The sequence below is a fragment of the Pseudorca crassidens genome, chromosome 13 (genome assembly GCF_039906515.1).
Source record: "Pseudorca crassidens isolate mPseCra1 chromosome 13, mPseCra1.hap1, whole genome shotgun sequence".
Lineage (NCBI taxonomy): Eukaryota > Metazoa > Chordata > Mammalia > Artiodactyla > Delphinidae > Pseudorca > Pseudorca crassidens.
The window spans coordinates 12,363,174-12,388,451 of NC_090308.1; the positions used below are offsets into that span (position 1 = coordinate 12,363,174).

The window sequence follows — 25,278 nt, forward strand, 5'->3', positions numbered from 1 at the left end:
GGTGCTCTTGCAAGAGGGAGTGAGCGCATGTCCTTCTACTCTGCCATCTTGAACCGGGACACCAACACATTTCCTTTAAAACATAGCAAAATAAAGCAAAATCCTGTGGTTAAAAATACTTTAATGATCAAAGTACTTGATGTGAAGGGCTGTCAGAACAACTCTGGACTCACTGTCTTTGTGGAATTAGAGGTTTTGCTGCCTTGAGCCTATAGGCTGAAAGCATAGCTTTGGGATGTCTTTTTCATGGGCCACACCTGCCAGGACAGAGGCTGATCTAGTCAACAATCTGATTTCAGTCTCGTACAGAAAATTAGAAGAGAATAGCTCTAGAGTTTTTGCACTGGGGCATTTACTCTCATGTCTTAATCTTCATGTACACAATCCTTTCCACATTTTGGAGAGATTAATTAGTTAATAAAAACTAATCCTTAGTACAGAGCAAGTATCTTGTCAAAGATTGGAGTTTTGTTTTGGGGTTTCATTTTGTTTATAGTATTTCCCAGTATAGAAATGACCTCCTTTAATCTTGAAACATTGAAACTTGCAACAAATACCCTGATATCACAATCAGTAGTTCTGTTAATTTTAGTGACTCACTTGTGTTGGAAAATAAAATCAGGTGACTTGTGCATTGGTAAGAACATGAAGTTCTTTGTCTATCTTATGCATTCAGTTATTTATTTCACAAACATTATGCACCAGCAATGTTCTAGATGCTGGGGAATAGCAATGAATAAAAACGAAGACTCTACTTTCATGGTGCTTGTATTCCAATATATAAATCCTAAAACATTTTTAGGTAGGATCAATGATAACGGTAAACGACCAAATTTGGGAATATATTCTGGGGAAGCTAATAAGAAAGGCTGTTGAGATTTTATTTTATCTCCAATTTATGCTGTTCCAGAGGGGGCTACCTAAGCTTTTGCGAGTTTGTGTGTCTCTCTAGCAACTTTTGTTTTGAACACCGAGGGGACTGACGACCTGAATAAATCACTTTTTAATCGAACGAAATATGTAATTATTTGCTTCATAGTGTTCTAAGCTCTTTATAACTATTAACACTTAATTTTCATCACAGATCTGTGTAGTAGGTAGTGTTATTATCTCTGTTTTACAAATGAGCCAACTGGGTAACTTGCCCCAGGTAACCAGTTAGCAAGAAGTAGGATTGAGATTGGAACTCAGGCTCTTAACCACTGCCCTGTTGCTTTCTGATATAAATTATAAAATAGTATTTTTAAAAATCGTAAGATATTTCTTTTTTTTTTTTCCTTGTTGCCTTTGGGATTTCTCTGAAATTTTAGGGTCATTTACAGGTTTGGGAAGAGGGGAGAAAGTCTGGCTGTCTCTCCCTGCTGCTTCCATTCTGTGGGAACTCCCTGTCCTTTGCCTTCCTGGTTCTTTTCACATTGAATTATGTGTTTAATTTGTGTAAATGGAATGTGTTTAATCTAATTTTATTTAATTCTGTGTTTCTCTCAGCGCTGCTAGACTTTCAGTAAGTTCTTTGAAGCAAAGAACTGGTAAATAGATACATTTGACAAATAGGTTAAAGTGTACTGTGTATTCCAAATTCTAAAACCAGTTTATTTGAAATTGGGGATTTTCCCCTCCTTCGTGGGACTGCGTAATAGTTTGATTTGGCTGTTTATAAATGTGTAATTGTATTCTAAACAATAGGATAACTGAACAATAGGCCGTCTTGTATTGGAATAATAAAACGGGAGACAATACTATTTAAAACTTAGCATGTTCAATAGACATGTCCCTTGAGGGGAAATTCTTTTTACTTTTTAAATTTTTTATTGAAGTATAGTTGATTTACAGTGTTGTGTTAGTTTCAGGTGTTTAGCAAAGTAATTCAGTTATATATACATATATATATATATATATATGTATGTATTTCTATTCCTCTCAAGAGTCTTTTCCATTATAGGTTATTACAAGATATTGAATATAGTTCCCTGTACTATACAGTAGGCCCTTGTTGCTTATCTATTTTATATATAGTAGTGTTTATCTGCTAATCCCAAGCTCCTAATTTATCTCTCCCCACCCCTTCCCCTTTGGTAACCATAAATTTGTTTTCTTTGTCTGAGTTTGTTTCAAAATTCATTTGTATCATTTTTTTAGATTCCATATATAAGTGATATCATATGATATTTGTCTTTCTCTGACTTACTTTGTGTAGTATGATAATCTCAAGGTCCATCCATGTTGCCGCAAATGGCATTAGTTCATTCTTTTTTATGGCTGAGTAATATGCATATCACATCTTCTTTCTCCATTCATCTGTTGACGGGCATTTAGACTGCTTCCATAGGGAAAAGTCTTTAAGCCACTCTAGATTCTGTATTTGGGTAGGTAGCAACATGGTGTTTCTACTTGGTAATTCTCCTACATCTCAGGGATCTTCTGATTAGTTGAGATCAGACCATTTATATTCCTCAGAATCTTCAAGGAGATTCTTGCCTTTTCTCAGGCAGATGTTCTGCTGTTTTGTTCAGTTCCCTCTTGTCCTATCCAGAAACTTCATCACACCTTTCATCTCAACCTTCTTCTCTGTGTCCGAAATATTTCCTTAATGCACTGAAGCTATTTCTGAAATCCTGTTTCTTCAGTGAAACTTTTCATAGTTAAAAGAGAAATCTGGGGCTTCCCTGGTGGCACAGTGGTTGAGAGTCCGCCTGCCGATGCAGGGGACACGGGTTCATGCCCCGGTCCAGGAAGATCCCACGTGCCGTGGAGCGGCTGGGCCTGTGAGCCATGGCCGCTGACCCTGCGCGTCCGGAGCCTGTGCTCCGCAACGGGAGAGGCCACAGCAGTGGAAGGCCTGCGTACTGCAAAAAAAAAAAAAAAAAAAAAGAGAGAAATCTGGCCTCATCTTTATTTCTACTTATTATTCAAGGGTGAAATTTTACGAACATCCATAGTGCATGGTTCCTTCACTTTACACTTAATGGACTGGTTTATCCTGCACGTGACAACTAATATGAGTTGGTTTTGTTCTCGTATTTTGAGCAAAGAACTTGCTTGGCACAGTAAACAGGAATTGCAATTCTTTTGGTCATTGGGCCTTGTTTATTTTAGGAAAGAGTTTATCGCATGTGGATGAACATGAAATAAAGTGTAGGTTTGTGTTGGTTTGTTAGGGCTGTCATAACAAAGTATCACAGACTGCGTGGCTGAAACAACAGGAATTTATTCTCTTGAAATTCTGGCGGCTAGAAGTCTGAGATCACAGTGTTAGCAGAGATGGTTTCTTCTGAGGCCTCTCTCCTTGGCTTGTAGATACCTTCTTCTCCCTGTGTCTTTACACGTTCTTGTCTGTGTATGTGTGTCTCCTCTTCTTATAAGGACTCAGTCATACTGGGTTTGGGCTCATCCATATGACCTCATTTAACTTAATCACCTCTTTAAAGACACTACCTCCAAATACAGTGGTGTTCTGAGGTATTGTATTGCTGATTAGAACTTCAACATATGAATCTTAGGAAGATCAATTCAGCCGTGACAGGGTTGAAATGGACAATATAGCTGTCTTAAATTTTTATGACAAGTTAAAACAAAAATTCCTTTTAAAGCTTAAAAGTAGGCAAAGGAAGAGAACCTTCTGAAGGAGGGGAGATTGTAAGATATTGGTTTGATCTGGCTTAAAACTGGCTAAGTCATTTAGGGCAAAAAATTCATAGTAATTAGTCTTTTGTCCATACTTTCCCAATTTTTTGCATTCAATAAAATGTGAAGTATCTTTTAAGTACCTCTAGGTTTCCATGATTCTATTTTAATAATAACTGTTTTGTAATTAGACCTTACTGCTGATTTAAGAAGGTGTTTGGAGAGGAATTTTTATCATCTCATGTTTGCAGGGTAGAATGCAAAAGGATCAGGGCTTGGGGCAACAAACCTTGATTTGAATTTGAGCTCTTCTGTATTGAGCTGAAGAAAATGGCTGACAAAATCCTTCTCTTGGCATCTTACTAGCTATGTGACTGTGGACAAGTTATGCAACTTACACGAGCCCTAATTTAGTCATCTATGAAATGGGAATAAAGTTTTAAGGAGGCTCTCCTCGGCTTTTGGCCCTTGTCACTGTTGACTACTGCAGCTGGATTCTGTGCAGCTGCCCCCGGCTGCCCCAGTGGCATGATACTCCATGCCTGCTGACTTGTGTGGCCTCCACTGTCTGCCCCACTCACATGCCATGGAGGCCACGTGTGGCTCGAGGCGATCAAAGTAGAGCTGAGTTTATATCAGTGTCCCCAACCTTGCTGCTGTGTGACAGATCCCCTCTGATAGACAGATGTCACTCCAGGGAGGATGGGTTGGTTCTGACTAGTTATCATAAAATTAATTTTTTCTTAATCTCTTCCTGTATTTATTTGATCATCCCAAACAGTTATCAGGACATTGCTCCTCTTTCTACATCTTATCAGGAGGTGAAAGCTTTTGCCACTTTCAAAACTTTCAAAAAAGTGGGGCAGAGATATCGTTTAGCCTAGGATATCAGATTTTGAGATGCATGGACCTTAGTATTGCCAGAAGTAAGTGCCGGACCCACGTCTACTTTTCCTGGTTCAGAGTACCCGCATAGAGCTTTCGTGAGAGTTAAATGAAGTGTGTGTGTGCTTGTGTGTTTGGGTGGGAAGGGGACAGCAGCATGCCTTCCACATACTTTATTCTAGTTAAATTGAGTTTTCATCCTTTGTGTTGGGATTGAATTTATATAAATCTACCTTTTAAAACACTAAGGTGGCTTTTATTTTTGGGCTTAAATAGATCAACTAATTTAGTATAAGATTTTCCAGTAAAACCATTAACGTGTTGACCAGAGAGTTCTCTATACAGGAGTAAAGAATCCCAAGTTCTTTTAGGGTTACCTATTTTAATCATTATATAAGAACATTAAAATACAACACTGTTGGCAGTAGTATTTGACCTGGAAAAATTCCCATAAACTAACCCATTTAACATTGTCTTTCTCTGGTACCACTGCTGGTACCTACTCCTCTAGATCTTGTATTCATCAGAACTTTTTCAGTTGCAAGGGACAGAAACTCAACACAGATAAGCTTAAGCTAACAAGGGAATTTATTTTGATTTAAGTAAAAAATGCTGGGGTTAGAAGTATCTTTAAGTAGGGTTAGATCCAGGGACATGTTGGATATTACTGGGACATCTTCTTTGTCTCGAATAGATTTATTTTGTAAAACTGATCAGAAAAATGACTGCCAGCATCCCCAAGTTTGTATCTTTATGACTTCTAATTGGAAAGGAAGAAGGGGACTTTGTCTTCCTATGTTCATATATCAAATATCAGGGAAGATTTTGATTGGTTCTGCTTGAGTCACATGGTCATCCCTGAACCTATAACTGGCTGATGGATAGAATAGTGTGGCCAATCACTGTGGCAAAGCATCTTGATTGGCAAGTCCATTGGGATCACATGGGCTGGGAGAGGGATGGTGTTCCAGAGGAAGACTGCTTAGCAAACAGACAAACATATGTCTAGCACAGATAACTAGCATTTCAAGTCAGCAGGGGTTAGTGTTTATTCTTTTAGCTGAAAGGGAATGGGATGGTAACTGTCAAAATTGTGTAGGATAGGGCTTCCCTGGTGGCGCAGTGGTTGAGAGTCCGCCTGCCGATGCAGGGGACACGGGTTCGTGCCCCAGTCCGGGAAGATCCCACATGCCGCGGAGCGGCTGGGCCCGTGAGCTATGGCCGCTGAGCCTGCGCGTCCGAAGCCTGTGCTCCGCAACGGGAGAGGCCACGACAGTGAGAGGCCCGCATACTGCAAAAAAAAAAAAAAAAAATTGTGTAGGATCCATTTGAAATTTCTCTTTTTGCATTTTTAAAAATAAAACATTTTTAATTATTTATTTTTTAAAGGTGGTAAAAGATACAGCACATAAAATTGACCATTTTAACCTTTTTTTTATCGCAGTATAATTGCTTTACAATGTTGTGTTACTTTCTGCTGTACAGATAAGCTGTGCATTAGATTTAAAATCTACTTAAAAAGATGAGGACACACTTGAAAGATGTCCTTCAGGTGCAATATACATTGTATAGACAATCAAATAGTGGAGCATAATTGGCAATTCCTGAGGTTGATTTAAATGTGGGCATCTTTTTGAGTAAAGGAACAAAAATGACAATAATGGACCCTTTTGCTTTTTTTTTTGGTAGGGTTAGATGATTGCCTGCAGCAGTATGTCTACAAGTTTGAACGGGAGAAGATAAATGGAGAGCAGCTGCTGCAGATTTCCCATCAGGATCTTGAGGAGCTGGGTGTCACACGAATTGGACACCAGGAACTTGTGTTGGAGGCTGTCGACCTTCTCTGTGCACTGGTTAGTTCAGTAAAAGGTGATCTGTACCACCATATGTTTTTAAGAATCTCATCTTCTAAATCTCCACAGTTTTGCACTTTAGCTTATCATCATTTTCTTAATGATCCATGGAAGTGGAGCATGAGCTGAAGATAATATCAGAAGGGAAGAAAAGAAATCATTTGCTAGGTAGAGTTGGCAAGCGATGGCCTACAAGTTCAATCTGGCCCACTATTTTTGTAAATAAAGTTTTATTGGAACGCAACCATGCCCGTTCATTTAAGTGTTATCTGTGGCTGCTTTTGTGCTACCGTGGCAGAGATGGGTAGTGATAACAGGGACCGTGTGGCCCCTCAAATCCTAAAATATTTACTCTCTTGGCCTTTACAGAAAAAGTTGGCCTTCTATGGAAAAAATTTCTGTATTCATCTTATTTTCTTTTCAAAAAGAATAAAAAGATGAAGATGGTCCTGAATGAACATGTCATCTTCTATATTGAAAGGACAAATGGGTTCTGATTTTCGTGTCTGTTTTTGTTACTATAAAAAGAATTTTTATGTTTCACAAATATCTGTGATATTTCAATAACTGATACTGGTGCTTGGAATAATCAACCTGTGAAATGGCAGCTAGATGGGAAAAAATGTGAACTTAGTTACATTTCGCAGCTGACTGAGTTTTGGCTTGAACGTGAGTGAGTTAAATCCTGCCAGGTTCCGACTCGTCATTACATCTGTGGCCGTGTGGGTAGTAGCTCTTTTAGGTATGGTTTAAAACCACCTCCAAGGGTACTGTGTTTATAAATTGGTTGGCGTAGGGTGGGATCCTTGTCAGTCTGCTGTGATGCCATGCGAAGGTTGCTGTTTCCTTAACTGTCAGGATTTGGGCAAAGTCGGCAGCATTCAGGCTGGTTTAGTTACGCTGTGAACCTGAGCAAGGGGTGTATACAATTATATCACCGAGAATGGTGGGAGAAAATGTGCTCCCGATTATTTTGCCATTGCTGGTCCGCGTTCCATTGATTCTTTAACACTTGCTGCATTGCGCGTGTTCTTCTTCTTAAAGTGGATAGAGCCTTGTCTTCTGCTCTGAGATGTGCTACTCTTGTTTAGGAAAGTAATGGGGAAATTATTTGTGGTTGATAAATGAGCTGCCACCAGGAAGATGCTGTGGCCAAGTGATGTGAGAGCTGGTCTGGGAAGCAGGCTTTTGCATTTTAATCCAGGCTTTGCTGCACACTCCTGGCTCTGTGACCTCCAGGGAGATGGTGGTGTGTGTTTTCCCCGTTTGTACAGTGATGCTCCCCTAGATGTGGCTGTGTACTAACCTGTAAGTGTTTTGCACTGCCCAGAAGATATCTGAGTCCTGTTTATTATTAAAACTGTTTGTTTTTCACACAGTAAGACATGTTTGAGTTTAGTCTTGTCCTTTCTGGGAACATTACTTTTTGGACTTTTCTGCTATTTCAGATCGTCTCTTTCACTTTGTGGTAGGACTTGGAGGGCAGGTCAATGACTTTGAAATCCACAGTGTGGGAGGAGAGCAGGCAGGATGGACTGGAGGCACGTTGTGGACCTCAAGTGGGATAATTAACATAACAGCTGCCTCCCCGCTTTCCTCCCTTCCCTACCTCTTAAAATATTAGACTAAAGTGAACAGAGCTGGACAAATGCCAGAACCTAAAGCTGTGTTTTATCTCTTACAATTTCCTCCTAATTTCCTTTGTAGACAAAGTGTTGACCTCAGACTCATTCTGGACATGTTTCGGGTAGCAGAGTGCCAGTGAATGCATTTGACACGAGGGTCACAGAGAGTTCTTAAATGAATGTGGCTTTTCTGGGTTGGGGAGGATTTTAGATCATTTCACTAAAATATCTTTAGCCTTGCTATAATCTCCTTTTAAAATATTCTTATGGTAATGCATCTATTGAATATACTGTGTTTAACCCATTCACACCATATAGATCTCTGTGTATTTAAACAGGTGGTAAGTTTTTGCCTTGAACTGTCCGTCCCCTGGATGGTTAATATGTGTTTGCTGTTGTCCCTGGTATTATGGAAGACATTTTTATGTAAACAGTTTAGTGGCTGTTGATTTTATGATGGACAGGAAATGAGTAGAATTAGAAGTAAGAGATGGGGAGGAAAAAACAAAAACCACTGGAAAGTTTTGGAAAGAAAAGTGCCGATAGGATCTTTAGGAATCTAAAATAGGGAATAGCTATTGATTAAGGTTCCCAAACCGATGAGCCGATGGGCCACAAAGAGCTGCTTCTGGATAGGGAGCAAGGAGAAAAACTCGCTTTTGTGAACACTGACCTTGGCTGGCTGGAGTGGCTTAGGAGAGTGACTTGTTTTCTGAGGCAAACCAGGACCACTTCCCAGGATTGAGTTCAGAGTCGGAGCCCAATTTTTCTCCCTCTATCTGGGGCAGAGGGTGACTGGGACCGGCTGTAGAGCTGCTTTTTCCAGTAGCTATTAGCCACATGTGACTATTTACATTAAAATTAATTAAAGTGAAATAATAAAATTCAGTTCCTTAGTCACAGAGCTACATTTCAAGTGCTCAGTAGCTACTTGTGGCCAGTGTCTACCATATTTGGATAGTACAGATAGAGAACATCTTCATCATTGCAGAAAGTTCTGCTGGGGACAGCATTTGTCTCTAGGGTGGGATTGAGCGTAAAAACGTGTAATTGTGAGACCCATTTTCGTTGCCAGATCAACCAAACCCTAGTTTCCTAAAGACCGAGGCAGGGGCAGATTCGTTTTTAAGGTTGAAGTAGGCTGAGAAAGTGAACAAAGTTGGAATCCATACACGTATGAAGTGATGCCACCTACCTGTGTGCTTAAGTGAAATACCTGTAACGTATCTACCTGCCCTGGGTGCTTCTGTGCACTCGTGTACCCCTGAGTGTACCCCTGAGATGACTCACTGTTTATCGTTTACCCAGCCATGGCAACAGTTAAAAACTGGTATCCTTTTTGTTATGGGGAGAAATAGTGAAGGAGGAGGAATCTATTCTAGCAATTTGTATTTAACTTGATCTTGCTTATGAACTTATTAAACTGTGAAGTATACTTCTTCGGCTGAAACTTAATTGACCCAAGTCAGTAAAATGGATTTGATTGTGTGACTGTGAAACTCCTTAATCACCATGTATGTTAGACCACAGACAGAGCTAGTAGGAATGGGGAAAGAAAGTGGCGGAGAAGTTGTGTAAGGTTTGTCCTTAGCTAAAATGTGTACAATTTATGACACCAGAAGAGTGAGCACCTGCCTCTTTCCTTTTCTCCTGTCTCATGTGTTGTTTCTCTAGCCAGACCAGGAAATGACCCCTGATGGCTAACTTCTAATGACGTGAGATCTCAGTGGAAGGTTCGTAGTACGTGTCTAGATTTTTGGAGATTCATTTCATTTCTTAGTTTGTACTGTCTTGATACCTTATCTTAAGTTAAGCAATTTCTGAAGGAGACAGATATTAGGGAAAAGATTAGTGAAAATAATCAGATCTGGTCTGAGAAATTATTCATTTACTGTCTTTCATTGTGGGACACTTAAGTCAATAATCCTTTCCTGATTATGTTTCTATAGTAGAGGTTCTTTGGAGCTAATATAATCAGTTTCTTGTTCTCTTCTTATTGTGGAATGGGGTGGAAGGGGATGGAATTTTCCTTCCTTTCTTTGTTCCTTCTTTACTGCTTTTTAAAATTATAATCTATATAGAAAAAGCAAAACTGCAGTGACAGAGAGAAGATCAGAGGTTGCCAGGGTCTGGGGATTGGGGAGAGTGACTATGCAGGGGTATGAGGGATGTTTTGGGGGCGATGCAAATGTTCTGTGTTGTGATTGTGATGGTGCTTATGTGACTATATACATTTGTTCAAATTGATTATGTCGTGCACTTAAAATTAGTGAGTTTTATGCATCATAAAGTATACCTTAATAAAGCTGATTAAAATCTCTGAAGTACCTTAAAACATAAAATAAAATTATAATCTATTATAGCTACATCTGTCTATCCTTCTAGTCCCGTGATTTGTTTTTTGGGAAAAAAAAAAAAAAAGAATCAGAGAAACTGAATGGAAATGAAAAGAACCAGTTAACAAGCTACATTCTCCTTTATTTTAATATTAAAAGTGGTAGGTTTGTAGAAGATTGAGGTTTAAAATGTCCTGTAACACTAAGATGAATTTAATCCTCTTTGAGTTCAAGAAATAAATGTCTACAGTAATAAAAGTTCCGAGTAATTCATGGTGTCATTGGCTATAGAAAGCTGAGTTTCCTGCTTTTAGTTCAGAGCTCTTGTTATAAGTCGGCAGGCTGACTGAATAAGGGGACACTTCCCTTTAATCATAGTCACAAGTGCTTCAAAACAGGCTGTGTCATGTGGCTCTTTATCCACTCAGTTTTGAGTCTTTGATTCTCTGATTTAAAAAGCCATGGTGGGGCTTCCCTGGTGGCGCAGTGGTTGAGAGTCCGCCTGCTGATGCAGGGGACACGGGTTCGTGCCCCGGTCCAGGAAGATCCCACATGCTGCAGAGCGGCTGGGCCCGTGAGCCATGGCCGCTGAGCCTGCGCGTCCGGATCCTGTGCTCCGCAACGGGAGAGGCCACGGCGGTGAGAGGCCCGTGTACCGCAAAAAAAAAAAAAAAAAAAAAGCCATGGTGACAATGCATCTTTTTATTTTTGTCTTCTCTACTGAAGGACAATACCATATTTTGGTGTCCAGAAAATGACAGTGAAAAAAAAAAAGAATGAATATCAAGTTTAGACGGAACATCACTGTTAATACAGAAGACTCATTTTTGTTCTGAAATTTACATTTTTTTTTAAAGCTCACAAAAACAATTTCAGTTACTGCATCTGAAGAGTTTTTTTTCTTTATAATTGTTCTTAACTCTTTTCTGTATAAATTTTTTAAAAATATTTTTTATTTTTTAAGAAGCAACATGCCACATAAATTTAAACTTCACATAAAATCTAATGAAAGTTTGCAATGTTTTCATTCAGGGTATTGTCTTTTGTTGTTACTGTTGCTACTTACCATTGTTCATCTTGCCAAAAGAAAAAAGTTCTCACAGACTCCCTGGTTTATTTATGCTTTATGTCTCTTGATTTGGGGACATGGCTCACCCCTCCCTGAGGCATTAGAGATGGGGCTATAACAGAGGAGGGACCAAGGGACAGGCTAGATGCAGTGGGGACAAAAGCAGTGATCAGATCCAAAGAGGGCCCACCGGCCTCTCAGAAGAGTGAGGTCCAGGTTGGCCGAAGCTGGCTGAAAGAAGCTTCTGACACATCATAGGGGATGGAGCAGGTCAGGATAGAACTTAGGGGGGTTAAACAGTTTGCTAGTTTGTGCTAGATCCAGGATGACTGGCCACTTCTCTTTTTGCTTGTCCAGTGCCCATCCTGGTTTCTGTCTCATCGCTTTGCCCGTTCTTGGACAGGGCGTGTGGAAGGGGGCATGTACAGCATCGTGATCCAAAGCTTGTACCCTCGGTGCAGATTGCCTTGGTTAGAATCCCTCCCGACTCCCACCGATTAGCTGTGTGACTCCGGAGAATTTATGGAATGTCTCTGTGCCTCAGTTTTCTTACCTGCAAAATAGAGATAATATCACTTCCACCCTCATACGCTGTTCTACCTGAGATAATATTTGCCGAGCACTAAGCCCGGTTTCTGGCATAAAGTGTTCAATAGTGTTGGCCATGTATTATAACCAATTTTTAAATGATACCACATTCTTGCTTTGGGATGCTATTGACACAGTTTAATATACCCCAGAAATATTTTCACTTTTTTCTTAAAAAAAGGATGAAACGCCAATTTAGGATGTGTACATGCAATTGAATACTGAAATTCATCCTCCCCCCAGAGTCATGTCAGATTTACATGTCATTTCTTGTTGTTACTTGGGATTTGTTCTTTATCTGGAAGAGAGTAGTCTAGGGCAATATTGTCACGTGAAACGGAATTTTTAAAAGCATCCAGGTAAGTCAAACACTGTTCAGAAAGAACGGAGGTTAGAAGCTCACAAGATGGAAATGACCTTCCAGGTGAATTGATGTTTAGTCAGTGCTGTTCTGTTTCTGTGTGACTTTTATCTGATGGAAATTCCTCCATTCAATGACTGCTTTACGTCTGCTGTCCTGGAAATGCAGTCATGAGTAATACACACAGAGCCCAGCTCTCACAGACCTTGCATCCGACTTAGAAAGACAGCAGTGAACAAGGTGGTTCAGAGATGACAGAGGTGATGGCTAGAGAGTGACCTCAGGAGGTACTTGGCAGTGTCTGGAGACATTTTTGTTTGTCACACCTGGGGACCGGATGCTACTGATGCCTAACGAGTAGAGGCCAGCTAAACATTCTACCATCTACAGGAATCCCACCTCCCAACCCAAACAAACAATTATTAGGCTTTCAGTGTCACTAGGGCCCAGGATGAGGAACTGCTCCAGATGGTCCTGGAAGCCTTGAAGAGGAGGGGACATTTGGGCTAATTAGGATGTGATAGGAAAGAGCTGTCCATGCCAACCTTTGTGGGAGGAGAATTTCGGGAAGAGAAACTAGCAAGACAAAGTCCCTGAGGCAAGAGGAACAGAGGCAAGGCTGGTGTGGCCCATGTGGGTGAGATCAACACTGTGAGCAAATCATGTAGGGTTTTGTGGCTGACATAGGAGTTATTCAGGTAACTCAGTGGGTTTTTGGTTATTATGAGAGTTTGGACGTTGTTGATTGTTTTGAATGTTTCCCTTTGATTTTGTTTTCCAGAATTATGGCCTCGAAACTGACAATATGAAAAACTTGGTTCTGAAGCTGCGAGCATCTTCCCACAATTTACAGAATTACATAAGCAGCCGGAGAAAAAGTCCAGCCTATGATGGGAACACCTCCCACAAGCCCCCCAATGAGTTCCTGACTTCTGTGGTGGAGCTCATAGGTGCTGCCAAGGCCTTGTTAGCTTGGCTGGACCGGTAAGTGATGGGTGTGCCTTACTGTCCTGTAAAAGGAGCGTCTGAGATGCATAGAAGTCAGTGTTTTGCCTGAGGAAGAGGAAACTTTATCCCTTTCTTGCCCTTGCCATTGGACCTGTCCAGGAGTTTGGAGCCGGTGGTCCATTTTAGGGTCCCTTTGGAAGTTCCTGAGGTGAATAGCAGGAACAAATTAACCTCAGCTTAGAGAAGAGTTTAAGTTGAGTTTTACTGAGGTTAAACGTTACTGGTTATTGGTTTGTATGAAGGCTGTTAGTTGACTTTTGAAGGGATGTTCATTCTCTTGCCTCATTTTTGGATGTGTTTTTATCTAGAACTTCTCTGTCTCTGTTCTATTGAGATTCCTATTTTGTGTGTTACTTGAGAGGAAACAGTTACATAACAATTTAAACCAGCCTGTTGTGTAGCTGTGCTTGTTAACACACAGTGTGGGATCCCAGTGGGTTCATCCTCTCCACTTTTTTTTTTTAAAGAGAATTTTCGTTGCTTCCTAGGGCTCCATTTACAGGGATCACTGATTTCTCAATAACGAAGAACAAAATCATTCAGCTTTGCTTGGACCTGACCACTACAGTCCAGAAGGTCAGTACGTCACTGGTGTTTTCTAAAAGTTTTTTTTCCCTTTTCCTTTTCTTCAAAGGGTTTACATGCAGGTATGAAGTACCATTCTTTCTCCCCCCATCAGAGCTGGGGAGAGATGAAGGGCTTTAAGTTAGATGAATTTACAGATAGTTTCTGTGAAAAATGACCAGTGACCTTTACATCAAAGATTACCTTCTTTTGCTTTAAAATAGTTGAGCTAATAGCCCTTTACTTCCTCTAAAATGTTAGAGCGCTTAATTTTTTTTAAATAGAAATTCTGGAGTAACTACATTTCACCATAATCTTCGTTCTGAGTATGTTACTGTATCTGCTTGTTAATTTTCTTTTCATTCTGACCTCTGGTGGTTAGGTTTACCAGTCAGGAGGAGCTTGGTGGTGATTCAGTAACAAACAGCCCCCAAACCTCAGCAATTTATTCCTAGATTATCTACATCCAAATGGGTCAGCTGAGGGATCTGCTTCAGCTCGCCTCACTTCAGGTTGTAGGCTAACAGAACAACCAGTATCTTAAGTTGTTTGTCTCTGGGGCAGAGGTGCAGAGAACCTGGGTGATTCTCACACTGACAAATGTTCTGGTTTGGAAGTGACACGTCAGTTTCTCACACAGCTCATTTGCCAGACCTTCACATCTTAGTGAAGGCCAGGAAGATATTAACTGGCATGTAGCAGACTGTTGTAAAATTATTTTTGAATTGAGTTGAGGCCATAAAATGTAAGGAAGAACTTGTTCTTTTTTCACATCTCACTAGGTTTGAAAATTCTGTGATTGCACATTTGTTTCCACTGGTGATTTGGCAAAAAGTAAAGAACATCCTTTCCTCAGTTCTAACCATGCCATAAAATAGATGCAGTTCTGAAAAGCTATGTGCTTTCTGTCTGTTCCCGGAACATGAAGAGTGAAGTTTGGCTGTTGTTTAAGGTCCAGTCCTGAGCAGCCCTTGAACTTGAGGCACGTGGGACTTCATCGTTATGCTTTTGAGGCCATGTTCTTAGGAAAACGCTCAGAGCAGTAAAGTGGCTCTGAGATTCAGCTCTTTTCTATGGTGCATAAAATAATCTTGACAGAAAGAGTCTGATACCAATCACGGTGCATTCATCATGTAGCCACCAAGTCCTGGCATTTGCGGTAGGGGCTGCCCAGGGGTACAGATCCCACTCAGAAGGGTGCCCACTGGGCATTCTCATCACTTACCCCTGTTTACTGGGGCCGCATGATGCCCGGCCCATGATTCATGGTACTTTTTAAATGTGTGTTTCAACGAATGAGATAATGCTTTTGACAAATATGCTGTTGAGAATTTGTCGCTTATCAGGAAAAATTTAACCCAAACTTAAGGGACACAACAGGTATTGTTTCTATTTGTGTTTATTTTTTGTTTTTGTTTTCCTTTTGGTGCTCATTGAGCGTATGTTTCAGAGACAGACAGCTATGGGTTCAAATCCTACCGCTACCATTACTTAGCCCTGGGACATTGGACAAGTCACTTCAAACTTATGAGTCTCAATTTTCTTACCTGTAAAACGGGAATACTAACAGTTACCTTACCAGATGATGTGCTGGAATTTCTACAAGTTATTGTGGAGTAAGAAAAAAGGGAAAAAAAGTGTAAGAGGAAGACAAATGGTGACCAAAAATTTTTAAAATGTATGTATATATGTATTTGTAATATGCAGTACATCTGAAAACCTATATACAAAGGAATATATAAATACAGTGGGCAATTTGGAAGAAAAGTTGGGTTTACTTTGGCTGGGAGAAAAGTGGGGAGAGAATGTGGGAGGTAAGCCAAAGAACAGAAAACACTTATTCTTTTACAAAAAGCATGTATGTGACCACATTTACTCATGCAAAGTTATATCTAGAGAATTAGTATAGAATATTTAAAAACTAGTAATACCTACCTCAAAAGATGATGAAGATTAAATAAGATATATGTATAGCACAGTGCCTATTTAAGAAATAGTAGCCTATAGTAGGAAATATAAAAATCTTTTCTGGTACTGCTTTTCTGGAGCCGAACTTGATGGCTTAAGAAGACGACAAAGTTAACAAACATGTTGGGATTTCTGGTACTTCTTAGTTTATTTAAATTTGAGCAATTTTTAAGGATTAAGACTGGCCATGTGTAAATATATATGGGAATGTCATTTTATGAACTTAGTTTGAAAAACATGTTTAGCTCTTGACGGACGTGTGTTTTCTGTAGTAATTGGAGAACATAGTCGCTTTGGCAAGTAGTAAAATTTGTGTGCACAGTTGAAGGATGAGTGGAATGTCTTTTTCCACGTGTGGTGTCGTGGCAGCAGCAAGGCTGAATTTGCCAGGGGTTTCACACCCTCTCACAACTGCGAGAAGTGCAGTTTTTCTCCAGACTTCTTGGCAAAAGATCTTTTGACTGTTTAGGAAGAAACCTGCCTTTTCCATTTATTGCTTTTTTTTTTCCTGGAGAATTGAAGGAATAAAAGCTGTGTCTCTTTATTTCTGGTGACAAGGAACATGTTCTCCTAGAGTCTTTATTCTCTGTGTCCGTGTGTGTGAAGACAGGCGTTTGTTTGTCCCTTTCTTCTTTCTCTGTTCCACATACTGCCACTCTCCCCCCCTCTTTCTTGTTACTTTCTTTGCATCCTTCCCTCTGATGAGTGTGTACCTCTAGAGATTGGAAGGATAAACAGTTGTTGTTTTCTTCCTCCGTAAGAAAAGGGCATTCTTCTTCCTTGTGCTAATTAACTTTTTTTCTTTCCTTTTTTTAGTTGAAGTATAGTCAATCCACCATGTTGTATTAGTTTCAGGTGTATAGCAAAGCAATTCACTTACGTCCCACGCCGAGTCCGTGGATAGACCTTCCATCCAGTTTTCAGGCTATCATTTCAGGTGAAGTCTCCTGGTGGGAAGGGATTCTGATCTCTTTCTTAATCGGTCCTCCTGAAGTTGCGAGGGCGTGAAAACTGGCAGGAGACAACATGGCAGTGGCAGATACCGGGTTCCAGTGTAGGAAGAAATGCTGAGCAGCGGAGAGCCCAGAAAAACTGCGTGGAAAGAAAGCATACCATCCAGCAGAGGAGGGAAAGTCAGGAGACCATTTCTGGGAGCTGGTTGGGTCTCAGGTGTGGACTGTCTGCCTGACGTGTGTTGTCACGTTTAATTCTCAACAGTTCTCTGAGACAGGTTTTATCATCCTCACTTTACAGAGAAGGAAACTGAGCTCTGGAGAGGTTAAACCCATCTCCCAAGGCTCCTCAGTTAGTAAGAGAGTAGAATAAGGAAGAGTGGCAGAGAAGGGCAGCTAGCAGCTGCCCTGGCTGGGTCTCTGCCAGGTTGATTGGCCTGAGTCTGCTGATTCAGGTGACCAAGGAATGTGACAAAGCTCAGGCCTGCTGTCGGGGTCATAAGGGCTGACTTGCTTCCAGTTCTTCTTTTTTCCATTCTGTTGCCTTCATGCCAAATAGCATGAAGTCAGGCCTGCAGCTGCTTCCTCCCGGTAGGAATGGGTGTGGGAACCCACGTTCACGGAGGCGGAAGGTAAAAAGCGGCGCTTTCACACGCTGCCTTGGACAGTTCATGGAGATGGGCGCGCCCCTCTCCCACTGGCTCCATCACCACAGGAGCCCATTTTCTTGGTGGCTTCTCGGATCCGTCAAGGAATCGACCATGAGGTCACACATGCACCTTGGTGTGTGGGCCCCGGTGTATGGACAGGAGCTCTCTGCCGGTGGGTGATTACCTCCTGAGGACGACAGCCCTCGTGTCATTTGGGATGTGTACTGAAAAATCATAAACACAAATCATTAGTTTTATTTCTAGCACGAGACTGTGTAAGTATTCTGTTTTGCTACAGTTGACATTTATTTGAGAATTCTGTCCTTCAGATGGTGTGAGTAGGGGAGGGGCCGTCACGGCAGTTGACGGTTTAGTTCCATGCACAAGTTGGAGGACGAAAAGCACAATTTTGAACTGTAATCATTCATATTTTACAGCAGTTGTTCCTGGAGTTTGAATTTATATCTGATTCACACATGCAAAAATACATTCCTAAGTTTCCTTTTTTTAAGTGTTTTCTCACTAGGCTGCTCTTTTCCTGAGAGTCTGTGTAAATTTTGGGAGCAGTAGAGTGACTATTATTTCCCACATTTTTACCTAGTAGAGAAAATTTAAAAACCTTTTAAGAAGAAGGCACCTAACGTCTGATTATAAAATGACATAGGGTAGAATATCATACATTTTCACCCCTACCCCCAGTGGCAGTAAAATGTGACCTCAAATGACATTTTGATTGAAGTGAACATCTTTGTCTGATGAATCCAACAGACTTGATCAGTATCCTTCCTGTACATAACATAATTCGCACTTTCCTTCGGGTGCCCCAGTTTGGGATTTACTGAATGGTGCCAAATACACTGTCAAGAATCTCGTTGATCTCCCTCTTCTTCTGCATGCACTCTGCCGTGTTGATTGAAATCTGCTCTAGGTACGCTTTAGAAGGTTAACTGAGAGTTTCACGTTCCACCGGACAATGGTTATTCCTATCATCAGCTAACTGGGTTCGTACGGTTCCGAGTCTTTTGTTCTTAAGCTGAGTAAACAATGCTTTGCATTCCAGCCCATTCTTTAATGTCATCAATAGCATACCTCAAGACCACTTTTCTGGCAGTGTGTTAATGAACGTTTTGTTGAACGCTTTTCATCTATTAAGGACTGAAATATCTGATTTAATCTCAGTGGTGCTTAAAATAAACTCTGTGGCTAAGTTTACTCAAGCCCTTATTTGAAAGCTATTCTTATGGGCAGGCCCAGAGCGAAAGACTCCAGGCTTGTTGGCCCAGTGCTGGCTCAGCCTGGGGTCACGTTGGAGAGTCATTGTCAACTTTCTTGGACTCTTTCTGGCTTCTTGCTCTCTGTACGGTCTGGATAATAGGTGGACTTTCAGTTCTGGTGACTTTTGTAGGCTTTCTGATTAAATAATTGGTCGGATGGGTTCCTTGTATTATTAGCCTCCGGGGTCAGGAGAGATGGAAATCTTAGGAGTCAAATGTCAGCTCCTTTCCTGTCTGCCCTCTTCTCCCATCCAGGTCTCTCCTCCAGATGGTCCAGGACCGCTCAGGCTGCAGGGTGGGAGGTGTGTCAGGGACCTTGGACCCCAGGAAATATCTAGTGAGCTAAGCCGATGGTTTCTGAAAGTTTTTAGCTCTTATAGTTTTCATTTTCTTCTTTCTTCCTTTAGGATTGCCTTGTAGCAGAAATGGAGGATAAAGTTTTGGCTGTAGTAAGTATACCTTCTAAAAGTGACAGTAAAATTCCTTTTCCCAAAACAGTGGGAATCACATGAATTAACGTAAATGGACGGTGGCTAATTATTTCAGGATATGCTTCGAAATATTGGCTTTTGGGATATGAGTCTATTAATTTAGGTGGAAAAGGAAGAATAAAAACTATTTAACAATAAGACCAACTCCTGTGGAAATTCCTGTGCTTAACTTGGGTATATTGGGGTCTCTGCTTTACTCTTTTTTTCCCTGCTCTGAACCCTTCATCAGGGTACAATTATACTTAAATTACTAACTAGCCTGTTAATCAGGGTAAAACTGATGTGCAAATTTCACTTTAGGACCATTTTGTTTAAAAAAAAAATCTTGGCCAAAACCTTATGATAGAGGGGAGATGTAATGTGACTGTTTAAAGAGCATTCTGTAACTATTCATCATCGCTTCCTCCTTTTGACATAAGCCAGCCTGTGCTCTTTTGATAAGGCCTTCCTCCTACTGGTGTTGAGGAATTTAGCAATGAAACTTCTATAAATATATTTTCCATAAATAGGGAGGCTAAACACATTGGAGGAATGTAAAAAGTGTCACTTCTTAGATTCTCCCCCTTGGGAAAAAAAAAATCACTCTTTGGAATCTCCTGATTTCCTTAGTTGTTTAATTTTCAAAGGTTAGATGAATCTGATCGGGAGAAGTAACCACACGTAGCCACTGTGATTTCTACACGGGGACCACTTAATAGAGATCCTCACGTCTCTACAGTTGTACCTGCTCAGTGTTTGGCGTTCAGAGAATGTGAGCCGTCACTAAAAAATCATAGACCTACATGTAAAACGCAAAAGTATAAAATGCCGAGAAATAACAGGAGAAAATCTTGGTGACCTCGGGTTTGGCGATGAGTTTTTAGATACAACACGAAAAGCGTGATCCATGAGAGAAAAACGGATGAGGTAGACGGCATTAAAATGAAAAACACTGCTCCGTCAGTGCCCTGAGAATGAAAAGACAAGCCACGGACTGGGAGAAACTGTTTTCTGAAACTCATATCAGATAAAGGACTTGTAGCCAAAATACACAGAGAATTCTTAAAACTCAATAAGAAAACAAACAACCTAATTAAAAAGTGGACAAAAGGTCCGAACAGACACCTCATGGAAAATGATATGCAGCTGGCAGATAAGTATATGAAAAGATGTTCCACATCATGTTTCATTAAGGAATTGCAAATTAAAGTAACAAGGTACCACTCTACACCTATTAGGATAACTATAATCCAACACGTGACGGCGCCAAATGTGGGGCAGCAGGAACTCTGTTCTTTGCTGATAGGAATGCAAAGTGGTACAGCCGCACTGGAAGACCCTGTGGCAGCTTTTTACAAAACTACACATACTCTTACCCTACGATCCAGCAGTTGTACACCTAGGCATTTACCCAAAGGAAAGAAGCTTATATCACAAGAACCTTCACAGAATGTCATAGCAGCTTTCATCCTAACTGCCAAAACTTAGAAGTAGCCAAGATGGCCTGTAGGTGACTGGTAAACAAACTGGTACATCCAGACAATGGAATGTTATTCAGCAATAAAAAGAAATGAGCTATCAAGCCTTGAAAAGATACGGAGGAATCTTAAATGCATATGACGAAGCGAAAGAAGCCGATCTGAAAAGGCTACATACTGTATGATTCCAACTATATAGGATTCTGGAAAAGACAAAACTATAGAGACAGTGAGAAGATGGGTGATTGCCAGGGGTTCATAGTAGGGGAGTGGGGACAGACAAGTAGGTGGGGCAGAGGGAACTTTTACGGTAGTGAAGCTCTTCTCTATGATACTGTGATGGTGAGTATATGACATTATGCATTTGTGAAAACGCGTAGAACTGTACACCACAGAGGGTGAACCCTGATGTAAACTACAGACCTTGGTTAACAATAATGTAACACTATTGGTTGATCAGTTGTAACGCATGTACCACACTAATGCAAGATGTTAATAAAATCTTGTTATTATTAACTGTTATAATAATATAACTGTGTTGGGAACTGTGTTGGGGTAGGGAAGGAAGTATATAGAACTCTAATTTCTGCTCAGTTTTTCTCTAAAAACTGTTTAAAATATAAAATCTATTTTTAAAAAGTGCAGGGCTTCCCTGGTGGCGCAGTGGTTGTGAGTCCGCCTGCCGATGCAGGGGACGTGGGTTCGTGCCCCGGTCCGGGAAGATCCCACATGCCGCGGAGCGGCTGGGCCCGTGAGCCATGGCCACTGAGCCTGCGCATCCGGAGCCTGTGCTCCGCAACGGGAGAGGCCACAACAGTGAGAGGCCCGCGTACCGCAAAAAAAAAAAAAAAAAAAAAAAAAGGTGCAGGCAAAAGTATATATTTTTTTACCTTGTCTGTATTTGGTATGCAGAGAATGTGAGCAATCCTAAAAAACCACACAGATGGCTGGGGAATACAGGATTCTTTAACTGCTGAAAGGGGGTTTCTGCCCAGCCTGTGCGCTTCAGTGGTTGTAAACGAGTTAATATAAAAGGTGCACTTTTTAAGCAAAGCTGAAATAGTGGCACTATTCCCACACATTGCAAACGTGGAACCCAAGTGCCATGTGTTCACTGAGCAGTATTATCACAACCAGAGCTAAAGATGATAGGTGAAGTGCATTAAAAAAAAATTCAGCCGGAGATAAACTTGGTTAATGATTGAACCTTCCCTGTTTGCCTCTCCAACTCTAGGTCAAGGTTTTAAATGGCATCTGTGATAAAACAATCCGATCTACCACGGATCCTGTTATGAGCCAGTGTGCATGTCTGGAAGAAGTTCACTTACCAAACATTAAACCTGGGGAAGGCTTGGTAAGAATTCTGACAACACTTGTTTATTTTCAAATAACATCATCATTTATTAAAGTTGGTGTGTATGTGTGTGTGTTTTTTTAAATTCCTTATTGCTTTCACTAGAATTCTGAAGAGTAGAATTCAGTTAGACTGTCTTCCATTATGTAGTTAGGAATTTGCCATCTTGAACTGTTGATAAGTTTTATGTCTTCAAAGTATAAAAATAAATACTGTTTTAAAACTATATACTCATATCTCGAAGGAATTGTCTTAACAGTTTTATTTTTAGGTCTTAGCAATTTAAGGAGATAGAAAACATTTCCACAAAGGAAAAGTGGTCTCTGGGTATGAAACAACATCTGCTTTGAAGTCTCTGTTACCACTTAGGCTGAGAAGAGACTGGCTGAAAGAAATGATTCTTAAGAAGAAGTTCAGAGATGCTTTAGAAGTAATGTATGAGCTCTGTAATAACAGGCCCTGAGAATACATACAGGTAGATTCCTAGATCAGCACCTAGGTACCTACATCTCCAAATACCTAGCATGCAGCCGGTATGGTTAATCTGCTGAAATTTAAGTGAGGAAACTGCGAGGCCCATTGATGAGCTTAGAGGCTTTGAGTCAGAGAGTGTGGTTCAAATCCCAGCAGTCAAGTGACTTTACCTCTTTATGTGTCAGTTTCCTCATCTGTCAAAAGTGAATAATAATAATGATAATAACCCTCACAGGGTTGTTGAATGTATTAAATTAGATGATGCGTGCTGAGTGCAGATGCTGGACGAATAATATGTGTGCAGTCATTGGTGGCTGCAGCTACTGTGACTGGTATTGATGAGGGGGGGAGGGGAAGGGGGACGGGGCGTGCCTAGTGTGTAGGTAGCTGTGGGAAGATATCAGGGCAGTCTCTGCTCTCAGATAGGAAAACAAAAATCAACCAAATGTTGACAAGCCCACATTCTTGGTAAGGAGAAATGTACATACCGAGACTGCTTGGCTTCAAAGCAAATGATGGCTTATAATGGAGTACACACAGAAGACTTCCTGGGGATGGGTTTATTCACATACTGAAGCGGAGAACTGCCTGGCGTGGGCAGAAATGGAGTTGCCGTTTCAGAAGGTAAAGTTATACATGCAAAGCTCTGGGAAGAGGAGTACTGTGTGGAGGGGGAAGCCAGTTACTCTGCCGATGAAAGTGATGGGAAAGGAGAGGACAGGCAGAACCGTGCAGGTGTTAGTATCGGATGAGGTGCTCGTTGCAGAGTGCGGTATGTTGCTGAGCAGGGCAAGTTCACGGTCAAAATGACTTCTGAGGAGAATCTATGTTATTATCAATACAGTATTGGTACCAGGGTGAGCAACTACTCTTTGCTCTGTTTACTTTTGCTCTTTCCCCATCTTATCAAAGTTTAATAAACCTTCTCTTTTATACATGCTGTGTCAAACTACAGAGATGTTTCCTCCACGCTAGGCATTCACCTCTGAGTTTGACTGTCGGGCCTTTGAGGAAGAAGAGTATTAATCTATACGCCCCCCTTAAAATGCAGGAGTGCCTGTTTCTAATTTATTTCCTATGTTGTGTTACTTAACAGTCTTTGCTCATACATCCTGGTCTGGTTGTTAGTGGCTTGAATAAGTTACCGTGCAGGGACTGCTGAGACCAAATTAACTGAATATATTGTCTCACTACACAGAGAAGTGGTCGGGAGAGGACCGGCCTTGTTTGAACTGCCTCATTCATTCAACAGGTCTGAGAACATTCTTTCTGAGTCCCCAGAGTTAGACCAAAATTCTGTGCGCCTGGTACACAAATTATAATATCAAAGAGATCTTGTTTCTGATTTCTTTCCCCAGTGTTTCGCCTTGGTTAGTTCCCCTTCCTGCTCTGTAGATCTTGCTTTACAGTGTTTCAGGAGACTGAAAAATGAGTGGTGTTCTGAAGGGACTGCCTTTAATGTTTTATAAGTTTACGTCTTACTTGCGGCTCTATTTCTAATGAGTTAATATGTCTGACTCACTCTAGGGCATGTACATCAAATCAACCTATGATGGATTGCACGTGATTACTGGAACCACAGAAAATGTAAGTGCTTATCCATTAAATGTAAAACCATTGTATGTTCCAGCAGATTTGACAGAGTCCCTATACTTTTCATTTAAATGTGTGTGTGCTGTTCGGTTGTCTTATCTGTAGTGGGAGCAACCGTGCCTATTTTGTTTATGTCTGTGGCTAGCATGCAGCTTATCCAGCTGTCGTCAATGTATTATTTAAGTTGTCCTTTATTGCTCTCGTTCACACACCTTGCCCAGTTTTTACCGCCACCCTTGCGTTTATTATTATTATTTTTGCACCCTGAAAATGTTAACCCATAAATACAAAAAACAATGATCTCTTTGTTGTTGAGAATCCCTCTTATAAGAGCTGGAATTGGTGACCATATGTGTAAACTATGGTTTTTTAAAAATGGAATTTATATATGTCACCAGAGTGACTATTTTGGGATTTTTGCATGACAAAGATTCTTTTTATAGAGCTGTATTTCATAATATTTGCATGATATTGAAATTTAGTTTTTCTCCCCCCTAATCCTTTGAATAGAAAAAGCAGGGCTGCTTCTACTGAAAGGGACTTTGTACCCTGTTATCTTCCTTTTGAAAATTCTGCTACATGAAAGGTTTTTCTTTAGCCCCTCAAACATTTTGAATTTGTGAAAAGTAGAGCTAATTGAATACTTTCTTTATGCAACCTACAGTATGGCTAGCTTTTGAACGACACTGATATGAAGCTAGAAATGTCTGAAAAGCTTCCCTGCATCTGTGGAAAAGAAGCATGTGTCTATGGAATTAGTTACTATTTAATCAATTAAGACAAGAGGAAGTAGTTCAAGAAACAAGAGACTTAGCAACTACTTTTCTAATCTGGTGGAAATATGTATCGGAGTTTGAGCTTCAGCTGCTAGGTCTGTTGATAAAATAAAATAGCATGATCTTTGATGAGAGTTTGTGACACACACTTGATTTTTGTAATAAGAAAACAGTGGCATCGCTTAAGGCAGTCAATGAGTTATAAATTAATTGTGCAGTTCTGGGAGATGAATGAATAGAAGATGGTAGTGTCTTTAAGCATTCTTTGTTGAGCTCTACTGAGAATACACAGAGACCACTGGGAATTTTTATACCACATCACCTAATAGGCAATAATGGCACAGAACGTTCTCCTTATGGGCTGGGGATGGTGCA

General features: G+C 40.6%; 1 protein-coding gene across 5 annotated transcripts in view; it reads left to right on the top strand.

Annotated features, from left to right (window-relative positions):
• The window catches only part of CNKSR3 (CNKSR family member 3), a 100,897-nt gene that overhangs the window by 58,246 nt on the left and 17,373 nt on the right, over positions 1-25,278 (top strand). For 4 of the 5 annotated variants that reach the window (XM_067701718.1, XM_067701716.1, XM_067701717.1 and 1 more), the window contains 6 exons: positions 6,199-6,362; positions 13,123-13,325; positions 13,838-13,925; positions 19,166-19,207; positions 21,941-22,060; positions 24,062-24,121. In XM_067701718.1, coding sequence (XP_067557819.1) covers positions 13,147-13,325; positions 13,838-13,925; positions 19,166-19,207; positions 21,941-22,060; positions 24,062-24,121 — 489 coding nt within the window. In that variant the 5' untranslated portion in view covers positions 6,199-6,362; positions 13,123-13,146. Of the gene's footprint in view, positions 1-6,198; positions 6,379-13,122; positions 13,326-13,837; positions 13,926-19,165; positions 19,208-21,940; positions 22,061-24,061; positions 24,122-25,278 lie in introns of all 5 variants that reach the window. The other variant, XM_067701720.1, reaches the window with a different exon arrangement.